At 43.1% G+C, this 15,226-nt stretch overlaps 1 protein-coding gene across 1 annotated transcript in view; it reads right to left on the bottom strand.

Annotated features, from left to right (window-relative positions):
• Positions 1-15,226, bottom strand: part of LOC117508903 (alpha-2-macroglobulin-like) — a 55,444-nt gene that overhangs the window by 13,785 nt on the left and 26,433 nt on the right. The window contains exons 26-29 of the mRNA XM_034168745.1: positions 13,368-13,524; positions 12,808-12,882; positions 8,026-8,188; positions 7,748-7,932 (exon numbers count right to left, since the gene is read on the bottom strand). Of these exons, the coding sequence (XP_034024636.1) occupies positions 7,748-7,932; positions 8,026-8,188; positions 12,808-12,882; positions 13,368-13,524 (580 nt within the window). The remainder of the gene's footprint in view (positions 1-7,747; positions 7,933-8,025; positions 8,189-12,807; positions 12,883-13,367; positions 13,525-15,226) is intronic.

The following is a 15,226-nucleotide window of genomic DNA, read 5'->3' as shown; positions in this document are numbered from 1 at the left end:
TGCTAACCAGTCAACGTTTTGTCTTAACACAAGCTAGACGCACTGGATATGAAGTTGTGTTGTCCGCTCCAGAAATAACAATACAACGTTGTCACACGGTGAATCCCGCCACCAAATTGACCACACCGTTAGATGGTACTCCACATAACTGTGTGGCAGAGACAGAGAAATTTTTGAGAGCCAGAGAACATTTGTATAATCACGCCATAGATGCAGATCTAACCCTGTTCGTGGATGGCTCATGCTTTCGGGATGCCGCGGGATTGCATGCGGGTATGGGGATTGTTAAACTAAACACGGATGGCGAGACCTTTGAATTACTGGAGTCCCAAGGAATTGATCAGCCTTGTTCAGCCCAACTGGCAGAAATCAAAGCCTTAACTATGGCTTGCCAGATAGCTAAAGATCGTGTTAATATCTACACAGACTCAGCCTACGCTTATGGCGTATGTCATGTACATGCAAACATTTGGAAACAAAGGGGATTCCTGAGAGCAGATGGCACCCCTGTCACTCATGGAGAAGCGATTTCCCAACTGTTACAAGCTCTCCAATTACCGTCTGAGGTAGCCATCATTAAATGTGCAGGTCATCAAAAGAATAATAACATCATAGCTCAAGGTAACAACCTAGCAGATGACGCAGCGCGCAAAGGAGCACAAGGAGAAAATATGTTTCCCCTGCTAACCATCCAAGATTGTGCCCCACTGGTTTCACTTGACGCACTGATAGTGGCTCAAAGTAGGGCCAGTGGAGAAGAAAACGAATGTGGGTTAAACGAGGCGCTATTGAGACACGCAGTCAGGGGCCAGCGGACAAGCTGTGGCGCAGTAGTCATGGACATTTTGTGTTACCCACCAATTTATTACGACATGCAATCATTTGGGCCCACGGACCCGATCATTGTTCACGAGTCCAAATTATGAACAAACTAAAAGCTGTCTGGTGGTCACCATATATGGCAGCAACAGTGGACCGTTTGTTGAATGAGTGTGAGGTATGTGCACAGTACAATGTCCGGAAATCATTCACAGCCCCTTTAGCCCACATTCCGGTCCCTGATGGGCCATTCAGACATCTTATGATGGATTTCATAGACATGGGAGCTGAAAATCGAGTTAAACGAATGAGATATGTTTTGGTAGTGATATGCAGATTCAGCCGATGGATTGAGGCAGTAGCCTCTGCAAATCAAGACCATAAAACGGTAGCCAAATTCTTGTGCCGAGATGTCTTTCCAAGATTTGGCATTCCAGATACTATCTCATCTGACAACGGTAGGGCTTTTGTAGCCAAGGTTACACAAGAAACATTCAAACAATTGGGTATCAAACAGAAGTTTGGGTGTGTTTATCACCCTCAATCAAATGGGGCAGTGGAACGGGCTAATGGCATTTTAAAGAACAAACTAGCAAAAATCATAGCAGACAGCAATGGCAAACTAACCTGGCTGGATGCGTTGCCGCTTGCTTTATTGTCAATGCGCTCACAAACTAACCGACTAACCCATTTGACACCATTTGAAGCTCTTACAGGTCGGCCGATGCCTATTCCATACCTGAGAGGACCCTACGAAGGACCATCGCTGGAGCAGCTACAAGACGAATGGCATAATTATCTGAGACAGTTAACCCAAATACACAAAACTATCTTTTTGCAGGTCAAAGGTGCTACAGAAGACAGAGAAGCAGAGATTCCACTCGAAAATCAGAGCATCCAGCCTGGTGATCTGGTTTACGTCAAGGTGTTCAAAAAGAAGTGGGACAGGCCCCGCCGAGAAGGTCCTTTTAAAGTTATTCTTGCCTCACGTACAGCAGTCAAAGTAGACGGTAAGGACACTTGGTTTCATTTAAACCACTGCTGTAGGGTTGGTGGCCCAGCGCCCCTGCGGCCTCGGCAAGCTCGTCTTGGCAGAGCCGCCGGGCCAAGGGGGGAAGCAGGAGAAGCCAGAGACCCTACAGCAGCACCGAGGGACGGCCACGCCTCCCTGCAGCCAGAAGAAGCACCGAGGGAAGGCCACGCCTCCCTGCAGCCAGGCGAACACTGGCCAAGGCGCTCACAGAGACTGATTGAACAAAGACGACGCACAGCTTCAGAGAGTAGTGGATCCCTGCCAGATAGAGCAGCGACAGACTCAGATGCAGACTCAGAGACAACTGGAGACGCAGGCCAACAGACAGACAGAAATACAGACCGACAGATAGACAGGCCACAGGAGACATCAGACTCGGACAGCAACTCAGTAGATTTACCGACAGAAGAACCGCAGGAAGTACAACCCAGACAAAGCACAGATACACCACACATCCCTAGTGACAGCTCATCTAGTGACGGCTCACTTAGTAGCACATCTAGTAGCACATCTCAACAGTCATCAGAGCAATGATTAAGGAATTATTCAAGGGATTGACAATACTACTGGTGGTCAGTATGGGAGAAAATAGACATCCAAAACATACAACGGACTGTGCCGTGGCCATGGCCGCAATAGCAGCTAAACAAGGCATTCTAAACACAGGAAAAACATATAATTTGGTATACATTAAATCAAAAGCCTACAAGAACATAGGAATACAGGGAAAGCTGGGGGATTACATATTAGGCGAAGCCATTAGCATCAAATGTGAAGAGGAGGGAACACTCAACATAGAGGTAATTTGTGATAAAAGAGGATGCAGGGAAACCAAGCAAGACGTAACTGTTACAGTACATGAAGCCACAAAATGGGTAAAAATCAAACCAAGGAAAAAGAGGACAATTAGAAGCCTAGAAACAAGCAGTCACTTAGGGAGATGGGATCCCAGTACAGACCTAGCCCGCACACAAGGGTTGAAGACCAATTTATTTTACCAATGGTTGAAATTTTCGGCTAGGCAGATCAGTGAAAAGCCTTGCATAGCCTGTCACTGGAAAGGTGTGATACCTCAGGCTAAACCCCTACCTGATATCAACAACTGTTATAGGAGTCCCCAACATAACTCAGACCAAGCAGAATGCTATACACAATGTGTTATGAAAATGGCAGTAGGTGATGAAAAATATGCTGCCGACAGTAAACTTTGTCCAGTGCCCCTAAGTACAGAAGGAACCGTTCCACCTATGATTAAAATAGAGAAAGGGATGATACATCCATTCTGTATAGCTAAAGGCTTAGTAGCACAATACATAAGCGATTGGCAGGTAGGGACGACCCAGCCAAAACACCACATACAGTGTATGCAAAAGCAGCAAGAATACAAACCGGCTAAAACAGCATGGAACATTACCGTCTGTCACACCCTGCCAGCAGCAGGCATACAGTGTGAACAAATAGTACCGGCCACAGGGGGGTCGGTAATTGGACTGAATCTCACCCATGCTTCATGGGTATCTACTCCAAATTTAGCTAAGGGAACGGTACCCTTAGCTGACATCTTTTGGATATGCGGACAAAGAAGGAAACTCCTGTCATCGCTGTCCCCTAATTGGAAGGGCCTTTGTGCTCCTGTGATGCTCACAGGAGCTATAACAGTAATTGAAATGCCAAATTCAATATAACCCATGCCACAGAAACTTCGTAAGAAAAGAGGAATAATGACGTTTAAAACAGACTACAACATCACAGTAAGAAACGGGATACCAGAAGGGATACCCCGACAGTTAGAAGCCATAGACAGTAGCAGAGTTAAAGCAGATGAAGATGCGGATAAATGGGGATGGGCATTGGCTCTGTTCGGGGTTACTCCAAAAATCCGTTCTAGGTTCCAGGAGGTGCAGTGGATTAATTACTTGTGGTATAATCAGCAAAGATACCTGAACTGGACATTGGCAGCTGTAGGAGCCTTAACCGAACAACTGCACGCCACCTCGCTAATGACAATGCAAAATAGATTAGCTATTGAGATGATGATGGCTGATGAACAAGGAGTTTGTATTATGATCAAAGCCACCGAATGTTGCACAGCTATTCCCATGCGTACAGGGGAAGACGGAAATTTGACAGAGCTCTTAATCACACTTGAGGAGATGCAACAGGAACTGTTAAGTAACTCCATAGGAGGGAGAAATGAAACTGACGATTCTGGATACATTGTAGGGAATGGAATGAATATTGGCCCACTGTTTCACTGTTTGGGACTCTAAGGAGAGGGTGGATATCATGGAAAGACTGGTTATACCAGATAGGTGTAATCTTGGCACTAACAGGGGTGGCGGTCTTGCTGGTAATATGTTGTGGTATTCCCTTGATAAAATTTCTGGTCAATAAATTGATTTCATCCACAGTAGGACAGCTCCCACTGTTAGCCATCCGAGCCCTGGAAGAAAGCACAAACGAAACAGAGAACCAGAATATATGGAAATGGATGAAATACCAATTATCCTCCCCAACAGCCCCCAGCTCCCTAATATTGTGGCGTACACCCCAGATAGGGAGGACTGGGACGGACCGTGCTTGGTGATATTGTAGACGAGGAAGAAGACATGCACGCACATTTACATTCACACACATGCACCCACAAAAATGAGGGATAGGATAGACAATATCTGAAAGAATGACATGGAGCTGTAATAATGAACGTATATGTATATTACTAGGACACAGGAGTATGGCTGAGAGACCAGACTCCCCTGATCAGGGACCTATGCCTGATCTGCCTCTATCAAGTCTGATTGGACTCTCAGAACTGTTTGGAGAAGAGGATATACAGGAGGGATGGTCGAGACATGATTGGTCGCCACAGCCGCCTTCCATCCAGCAGCTAAACCAGTTGGCAACAGAAGGATCTTCATCGTTCCAGCACCTGGCGATGACGGCTTCACAGAATCTGCCTGCAGCAAGAGTCGGCCCGAGGACTCCACCATCACCTGAAAGACCCTTTGGACTCAGGAACAGCCATGGAGACAGTCACATGTGCCAGTGGCAACGATACCCTCCAGGGGAGGCAGCCAAGGTCGGCCATATGCAGCAACCGCCCGAGTGCATCCTAGACCCAATTCACTGCTAGGACCTGTCCCCAGCTTTCCACCCCAAAGGCAGGAGAGATATTCTGATCAGCCCAGTACCTCTGGAGGAGGATCAGCAGGGGTAGACCTTAGCCGAACTCACCCACCAGGACAGAGGGGAGCTTTGTACAGGCTGCTAAATGCCCAGAGTGTCCCACCCACTTGCCTGTGCGACATCAACAATACTCCCCCCACACACGAAATGCCTTCTCCCTTGTACTTCCTGTCCCCTGGACTGCACAACCTTAATCTGGTCATGGTCACCCCACAGGACATGGCAATCTTGGTTCGAGAGCGTCGTCTTCCACAAGAGTCTGTTCCAAAAACCTTGGAGCAGCTCCTGCCCCTCACAAATCACATTCCCCATGAGCTATTTGAGGAAATCATGCCACAACTAAGTCAGACAGCTGCATACCTGTTCAGGATACACCGTGACAATGCCAACATCTCTTGTGCTCAGGAGGGCCTCCATACTCAACTGTGTGGTCTTCAGTCTAGTATGGACATGCTAGCCTGCATGATGGAGCATATGGAAAGGGAACAGCTAGGGCTGGCCACCACCACCCTGAATGTGGGCAAGAATTCTCTGGGGGCCCTGTACAACCTGGCCAAGCAGCACAAGGAGCTGGAAAGATCCATCAGAGAACTGCACGACTGTCTGAAAGCCAGAATTCCTGATCCTTCCCCCACTACCCCTGAAAGGCCAACCTCCCCATGTTCCCCAACTTCTCCCAAAACTTCAGATGCTGAGTAAATGCTGAGGAGCGCGGACTGACGTAATGGCACTGAACACGGACTATGATCTTGGTTCTTGAGTTTGAATTGCGGACTGGTTTCAGAAATCTGAGTGTAACTAAAAACAAAGAAGGATATATGTTAGTAACAAAAGTTGGGTAAATGTCTGTCCTTACCATCATCTGCGTAACACAGATAAAGCTAAATGCATACACATAGATATCACATTGCAAAGTTATAAAAAGGGGACCCTTACACGGCGTGTTTGTAGATTTAGTAGTAAAGATGCACCATAGGGACCCCTTTTTTCTTAAATTATAGCATGCCTCAAGAGACATGCATTGCCTAAATTTGGTGTCTGGCCAAAACGGGCATTAGAAAACAAGCTGAAAAAGAAGAAAAACAAAGTGTAGAATGTTGAGAAATGGCCTATAATGAAAACCATTATATGATTGACTAAGGCAAATGACTTAAGGACGGACATGAAGGGAAACCATTTATTGTGTTTATCATTTAACTAGACATAGCTGCGCTAACCTTAGAATAGTTTCTTGATTGGTTGACTAAATAGTGGTAACGTAGGGGTTATTTGATGCATTTAAATAATAAATGTGTGACGCTTTAACAAAATAATATGTAGAACCAAGTATAATGGGTTGGAGCCTCTGGTTGAGTGAGTCAATAGATGCCAGAAGATGATTGGTTGCACTGATGTCAATGTGAAGCCTTTACTTTGCCATGATTAAGAGGTTGATGTAACTTGTTTTATGTGGCCATTTTAAGTGCCTTGAATTACACCAAAACTCAATGTTTGAATGTCACCTTGTGTTGATATAATCCAGCTAATTGCTCACCTTGTGCCTTAGTATGTAGGTTCACCTGCACTGCAATATATTTACCGTGTGAAGTATCACTGATATTCATATCCGCACCAGAGTTATCAGTAACTCGAGTGATGTGTTTTTCTTTTTTATTGCAATGCACAAATGAGGATGTCTTGTCAGTAAACAACCCAAGAGTATAGTTGATGTAATGGGACTCTTTCGAGTCCCAGAGGAGGGACTGTAGAAGAATTTTTAGGTCCATATTTGAACTGTGATGAACTATCAAGTGTCCTGATCCGAACTGTATGTCCTCTGGTTGAACTAGCAGGTGTTCAACCCAAAAAAAGGGCTCTATTAGTCATTTAGTCTGTCAGGGGCTTTCCAAGGCCTTTTAGGTGCTTTCCCGCAGGCCACGTGCGGGGGCCTCAGGCCAGCTGCACGTGTGGCTGAGGCCACGTGCGGAGGGGGCCTCAGGCCAGCTGCACGTGTGGCTGAGGCCACGTGCGGAGGGGGCCTCAGGCCAGCTGCACCTGTGGCTGAAGGTCTTTTAAAAAAATCAGTTGTAAATCCTTCATGTTTTAATGGGAGCGTTTGTCACATTGAAATAATGGCCTAACACCTGCTTAGGGTTCACTAGAGGACGCTTCCAATAGAAAACCATGTCTTGGGAATGAAATAAATAAAAAAGTCGAAGGAGGAGCGATGCCCACGGGTCTCCAATAAATAGACGAGCGCGGTTGTCATATTCAGTCTCTCTAGAGGACTCAGTTTGTCTAAGCTTTGTGTCGAAGGCTTAAATAAACTTAAAAACTCTGTGCATTTTATCTTGCTTAAGGCTGAATTATTCTAAAGTGTTGTGTCCTCTTTCTAGCATATCACTTGCAATTAGTTTGTGTTATCTAAAAGACGACATCCTGAGAAGACCAAAAAGACGAGCTGCGACAGACAGTAGTAATCCTTTTGCGTGTCAGTGTCCATGCAGTATTTGCCGGAGTATAAGTTGCAGGACCTCCCAAACTCATAAAAAAAAAAAAAAACTTATACTCTGGAAAATATGGTATATGTGCATACTTCTCATTGCCACTGAAACACTGAGGAGAAAAAGCGAATGAAATAAAACATTTGACTGAATTGAATTGTCCTTTTTTTGTCCAGCAGTGAATACTAAATATTTGCCTCCAGACTGTGGCAGTTTTGAGTTATACCTGTGTGGATGAGAAGCCTCCGTAAGGGTTCTGCTGGGTTTTCAGCCATCTGACAATACGGGAAGCATATGTGAGGTCTTCAGGATGACGCAATTTGCTGATTTTGGTCAGGAGTACATAGGCAGCAATTTCAATAGATAGAGAGGTAGATGTGACTTTTCCCGGTGACCAGTAGAGGTAATCTCCTAAAGACACCAAAAACGCACACAGGTAAAATAAAATGAAGATTATCCTATTGTAATAACACAAGACCGATTTATTTTGGAAGGATGACTCACCCTGTGTAATTGCAATACGTTCCAGGTGGTCTATGAGGTGCTCACTGACTTCGTAATCTGCTGCCAAGGTGTAAACATATGCCAACATAGCTATAGTGTAGGTGTTTTCATAATTATGGATGGATTTCTTGAGGCAACACAAGCTTTTCTTCACCACAGAATGCTAAAACATTAAAAAAAAAAAAATTATGGTTTGACAACAGATTTTAATTATTTAAATGTTATTTTATCATAGAAAAGTACTTTAAAGGCATATATAATGTGTGTGTGTGTATAGTAGTGTTCAGAATAATAGTAGTGCAACGTGACTAAAAAGATTAATCCAGGTTTTGAGTATATTTCTTATTATTACATGGGAAACAAGGTACCAGTAGAAGACCAAGCATTCATGATATGCACACTCTTCAGGCTATGAAGTTGGGCTATTAGTAAAAAAAAAAGTAGAAAAGGGGGTGTTCACAATAATAGTAATGTGGCATTCAGTCAGTGAGTTCGTCAATTTTGTGGAACAAACAGGTGTGAATCAGGTGTCCCCTATGTAAGCACCTGTTGAACATCCTTTTCTCTTTGAAAGCCTGAGGAAAATGGGACGTTCAAGACATTGTTCAGAAGAATAGCGTAGTTTGATTAAAAAGCTGATTGGAGAGGGGAAAACTTATATGCAGGTGCAAAAAGTATAGGCTGTTCATCTACAGTGATCTCCAATGCTTTAAAATGGACAAAAAAAACAGACATGTGGAAGAAAACGGAAAACAACCATCAAAATGGATAGAGCAATAACCAGAAGGCAAAGGCTCACCCATTGATCAGCTCCAGGATGATCAAAGACAGTCTGGAGTTACCTGTAAGTGCTGTGACAGTTAGAAGACGCTTGTGTGAAGCTAATTTATTTGCAAGAATCCCCCGCAAAGTCCCTCTGTTAAATAAAAGACGTGCAGAAGAGGTTACAATTTGCCAAAGAACACATCAACTGGCCTAAAGAGAAATGGAGGAATATTTTGTGGACTGATGAGAATAAAACTGTTCTTTAGGGGTCCAAGGGCCGCAGACAGTTTGTGAGATGAACCCCAAACTCTGAATTCAAGCCACAGTTCACAGTGAAGACAGTGAAGCATGGTGGTGCAAACATCATGATATGGGCATGTTTCTCCTACTATGGTGTAGGGCCTGTATATCGCATACCAGGTATCATGGATCAGTTGGGATATGTCAAAATACTTGAGGTCTTGTTGCCTTATGCTGAAGAGGACATGCCCTTGAAATGGGTGTTTCAACAAGACAATGACCCCAAGCACATTAGTAAACAAGCAAAATCTTGGTTCTAAACCAACAAAATTAATGCCTCGCAGATGTGAAGAAATCATGAAAAACTGATTTAGTGATTCACAGGATTGCTAAAAAAGCAGTTTGAACATAATAGTTTTGAGTTTGTAGCGTCAACAGCAGATGCTACTATTATTGTGAACACCCCCTTTTCTACCTTTTTTTTTTTACTAATAGCCCAATTTCATAGCCTTAAGAGTGTGCATATCATGAATGCTTGGTCTTGTTGGATTTGTGAGAATCTACTGAATCTACTGGTACCTTGTTTCCCATGCAACAATAAGAAATATACTCAAAACCTGGATGAATCTTTTTAGTCACATAGCACTACTATTATTCTGAACAGTACAGTATATGTAGTTAGAATAGGTGGTAAAAGGGAGAAATCGATGTATTATATTCTTCCTCTAGTCAGTGTGAAAGTCTGTCCAGGTGATGATGTACAGTGCCTTGCAAAAGTATTCTGCCCCTTGCTATTTCACGTATTTTAATTGGTTTATGTCATTTCAAATACACTCAACAAAAATATAAACGCAACACTTTTGGTTTTGCTCCCATTTTGTATGAGATGAACTCAAAGATCTAAAACTTTTTCCACATACACAATATCACCATTTCCCTCAAATATTGTTCACAAACCAGTCTAAATCTGTGACAGTGAGCACTTCTCCTTTGCTGAGATAATCCATCCCACCTCACAGGTGTGCCATATCAAGATGCTGATTACACACCATGATTAGTGCACAGGTGTGCCTTAGACTGTCCACACTAAAAGGCCACTCTGAAAGGTGCAGTTTTGTTTTATTGGGGGTGGGGATACCAGTCAGTATCTGGTGTGACCACCATTTGCCTCATGCAGTGCAACACATCTCCTTCGCATAGAGTTGATCAGGTTGTCAATTGTGGCCTGTGGAATGTTGGTCCACTCCTCTTCAATGGCTGTGCGAAGTTGCTGGATATTGGCAGGAACTGGTACACGCTGTCGTATACGCCGGTCCAGAGCATCCCAAACATGCTCAATGGGTGACATGTCCGGTGAGTATGCCGGCCATGCAAGAACTGGGACATTTTCAGCTTCCAAGAATTGTGTACAGATCCTTGCAACGTGCATTATCCTGCTGCAACATGAGGTGATGTTCTTGGATGTATGGCACAACAATGGGCCTCAGGATCTCGTCACGGCACGGTATCTCTGTGCATTCAAAATGCCATCAATAAAATGCACCTGTGTTCTTCGTCCATAACAGACGCCTGCCCATACCATAACCCCACCGCCACCATGGGCCACTCGATCCACAACATTGACATCAGAAAACCGCTCACCCACACAACGCCACACACGCTGTCTGCCATCTGCCCTGAACAGTGTGAACTGGGATTCATCCGTGAAGAGAACACCTCTCTAACGTGCCAAACGCCAGCGAATGTGAGCATTTGCCCACTCAAGTCAGTTATGACGACGAACTGGAGTCAGGTCGAGACCCCGATGAGGACGACGAGCATGCAGATAAGCTCATCTGCATGCCCTGAGACGGTTTCTGACAGATGTACCTTCTGGCAAATTGTAGCTGCCTGCAACACGTTTCAAAAAGCTTGGACAGTGGTAAAAATACCACTGTGTTACATCACCTTTCCTTCTAACAACACTCAATAAGCATTTTGAAACTGAGGACACTAATTGTTGAAGCTTTGTTGGTGGAATTCTTTCTCATTCTTGCTTGATGTACGACTTCAGTTGTTCAACAGTCCGGGGTTTTCGTATTTTGCGTTTCATAATGCGTCACACATTTTCAATGGGCGACAGGTCTGGACTGCAGGCAGGCCAGTCTAGTACCTGCAGTCTTTTACTACGAAGCCACACTGTTGAAACTCGTGCAGAATGTGGCTTGGCATTGTCTTGCTGAAATAAGCAGGGACATTGATGAAAAAGGCATTGATTGGATGGCAGCATGTGTTGCTCCAAAACCTGGATGTATCTTTCAGCATTGATGGTGCCATCACAGATGTGCAAGTTGCCCATGGGCACTAACACACCCCCATACCATCACAGATGCTGGCTTTCGAACTTTGCGCTGGTAACAATCTGGATGGCCTTTTTCCTCTTTTGTCCGGAGGACACGACGTCCATGATTTCCAAAAACAATTTGAAATGTGGACTCATCGGACCACAGCACACTTTTCCACTTTGCGTCTGTCCATTTCAAATAAGCTTGGGCCCAGAGAAGGCGCCAGCATTTCTGGATGTTGTTGATGTATGGCTTTCACTTTGCATGGTAGAGTTTTAACTTGCACTTTTAGATGTAGTGACGAACTGTGTTCCTGAGCCCACACGGTAAGATCCTTTACACAATGATATCAGTTTTCAATGCAGTGCCGCCTGAGGGATCGAAGGTCACAGGCATTCAATGTTGGTTTTCGGCCTTGCCGCTTACGTGTAGAAAATTCTCCAGATTCTCTGAATCTTCTGATTATATTGTGGACTGTAGATGATGGAATCCCTAAATTCCTTGCAATTGAATGTTGAGAAACATTGTTCTTAAACTGTTGGACTATTTTTTCACACAGTTGTTCACAAAGTGGTGATCCTTGCCCCATCTTTGCTTGTGAATGGCTGAGCCTTTTGGGGATGGTCCTTTTATACCCAATCATGACACTTACCTGTTTCCAAACAGGTGTTCTTTGAGCATTCATCAACTTTCCTAGTCTTTTGTTGCCCCGTCACAACTTTTTTGAAATGTGTTGCAGGCATCCATTTCAAAATGAGCTAATATTTGCACTAAAACAATAGTTTATCTGTTTGAATATTAAATATCGTCTTTGTGGTGTATTCAATTGAATATCAGTTGAAGAGGATTTGCAAATCATTGTATCCTGTTTTTATTTCTATTTCACACAGCATCCCAACTTCATTGGAATTGAGGTTGTACTAAGGGAGATTATAATCACTTTGATATCTATGATTCAGTTTTCATTGAGCACATACTTGTAGTTCAACAGAAAAGTGAAAAAGGAGTTGAGCAACCAACATGCAATTCGCAATTTCAATTTGAAACTATTCGAGACACTTCTGGTCTGATTTTGGGTTTTTTTTTACTACTTTGAGTTTTGTTGTATATGAGTGAATTTTTGTTGCATGGGTGTCTAATAAATTCAATTGTTACTAGGCAACACCTGCAGACATGCACTAAATAAAGCCGTGTACTCACAATTCAAAAACAAAGATTTACTAAAAGTTTGCACCATTGGACTCATAAATACACCTGTATGCTGACTTACTTAGAATGCATTGAGGATGTACAATGAGGATAGCATCTATCAAATGTGCAAAATAGTGCATATTGCCTTCATGAATGTGCAATTTCTGTCTTTTTTTATGTATCTCATGCAGTGACCATTTCACTCTGTAATTTTGAGACAATTAACATTTAAAAAAAATTGTACTGCAAAGACTGGACTCACATTGACGGACACATCCATCTTCAGTAATCCAGCAGTAATATAAGCGGTGAGAGTAACTTCATCATCCACACCACCCTGTGAAGACAAAGTAACATATATGTATTTTTACTACATTATCAAGCATGGCATTAAATACCATTCCACGGGGAGGTGATGGTCTAGTGGTTAAGCGTTGGGCTTCAGACCAGACGATCTTCGGTTCACATTCCAGCCTGACCGAAAAATTCAGGGCTCTTGGGCAAACTCCTTAATTCCCAGGTTGCTCCCAGTGTGTAGTGAGCGTCTTGCATGGCAGCACCCTGACATCGGTGTGCGTGTGTCTGTGTAAATGGGTGAATGTGAGGCATACTTGTAAAGCGCTTTGAGTATCTGATGCAGATGGAAAAGCGCTATATAAATGCAGTCTATTTACCATAGATTACACAGGCATACTGCTACTCGAGACTGAGTGCTGCAGCAGTACATGCCTTTCTGCAATTTGTTTTGATACATACCTGTGAACATCTGCACTGTAAACTCTCAATCATTAGAAACAAACAAAAACAGACCTCTCAACTTACCTTCATTTTGTTGTTGAACAGCCTTCCCACCATTTTGAAGCATCCATTTTCTTTCTGTTTGCCCTCCAGCCAAATTCTGGCCAATTTAATCACATCTGGGTCAATGAATATGAAGTCTTTTGCGCTGAAGAACGTTTTCAGCACGAAAGCAGTGAGCCTGAGGGTGAAGAAAGCAAAGTTACGTATGCCTACACCAACAAGAGACAGCGGCATATCATCTCACAGTATACAAAATAAACACAACCAAATGTGTCATTAAGTTTTACATAAGGCCTATGTAAATGGATCCTTGTCATTTGATTGGTGGTTTGAATGTCACGTGATATGGATCATTCCCATTTGGCATTTTGTTCTATTTACTGTGCAAATTTTGGTTCCGTACGTTTTGCACCATTGCACACTGCAACCACCTTGACATGTCCATGGCGCTTAGTTTAAAAACGTACATGGCGGGGTTTGTTTTATGAGCTTGTCATTCTTCTAACACAAAAAAAAACAAATCCACTAAGCCAGGCATTTGCAGTATTCGCTGGGACGTTTCTAGCCGAAGTACAACTGTTGGATGAAGAGCATGACAAATTTATCTCACTATATTTCACTGGACTGAGGAAAACAGACAGCATACTGTACACAAACAGTTTGGGATTGGATTGTTTTTGAACTATCTAACTGTTTTTTACAAGTTAACTGAGAACAATTTTAAATGGGATTGGACTGCTATTTAAAGTCTGGAAGATCCTATGAAAGCTGTTTCACCGCTTTTGTTCACTCATTACAGGAAGGACTTAAAACTGTCAGAATGTGGTACCACCCAGAATTATTACTGCATCCCGTATAAATCGCAGGTTGTTTTTTAATTAATTATTTTATTTTACGAGTTTGGGAGGTTCTGCCACCTATACTCAGGTGTGACTTATATACTGAAAGAGAAAATGTAATGCTAAAATTCCATCGGCCGTAAGAGCATGTAATTAATGAAAGAGTATGTAGAAAGAATGTGACCTTTAGTCATATTCAGTCAAGGTTAGCCATGTTTGAACTTGTCTAAGGTCTGTGTGCCAAGAATGCTCCCTATGAATTTGAAGACCCTGGCAATAATAGGACCGGAGTTATGCTGAGCGCAGACAGACAGACGCAAACTCTTCGCCATATTTTGGCCACTGGGTAAAAATCACTAAAGTATTGTTCATAATGATGATAACTCTTTAAATGGGGCTTTCTCTGAAATCAAAGCACTAAACAAAAGAAACAATAATATACGAATAGATGCCAATAATAAAAGTAGACTACTACAATGCACAAAAATCCAAAATTAAAGTTCATTATACAGAAATAAGGTGTGTCATATACTCTTGGGAAATGACTAATATGGGTTTTGTTTTGTTTTTTCTCTTCAAGGGGCATTCTTTGAAAGATGAAACATACTCTGATCCAACTTATACTCTGAAAAATACAATAGTTATTTTCCATTTGTGACTACTTTTATTTTGATCTTGTTTTGTATCTGGTTTCATGGTCCTGTGATATGAGGGTTTCTAGACTATTGCGCCCTTTCAGGAAAGGTGATGGTCTAGTGGTTAAGCGTTGGGCTTGAGACCAGAGGCTCCTTGCTTTAAATTCCAGCCTGACCAGAAAATCACTAAGGGCCCCTGAGCAAGGTCCTTAACCCCTAGTTGCTCCGGGTGTGTAGTGAGCGCCTTGTATGGCAGCACCCTGACATCGGCTTGAATGTGAGGCATTATTGTAAAGCGCTTTGAGCGTCTGACGCAGATGGAAAAGTGCTATATAAATGCAGTCTATTTACCATTTCAGTATAAGCAATAGGCAGCGCTGGACTCAAGACCAGGTCTTTGCTGGTC

The sequence above is a fragment of the Thalassophryne amazonica genome, chromosome 4 (genome assembly GCF_902500255.1).
Source record: "Thalassophryne amazonica chromosome 4, fThaAma1.1, whole genome shotgun sequence".
In the NCBI taxonomy this organism is placed as follows: domain Eukaryota; kingdom Metazoa; phylum Chordata; class Actinopteri; order Batrachoidiformes; family Batrachoididae; genus Thalassophryne; species Thalassophryne amazonica.
This window is presented reverse-complemented; position numbering and strand designations above follow the sequence as displayed.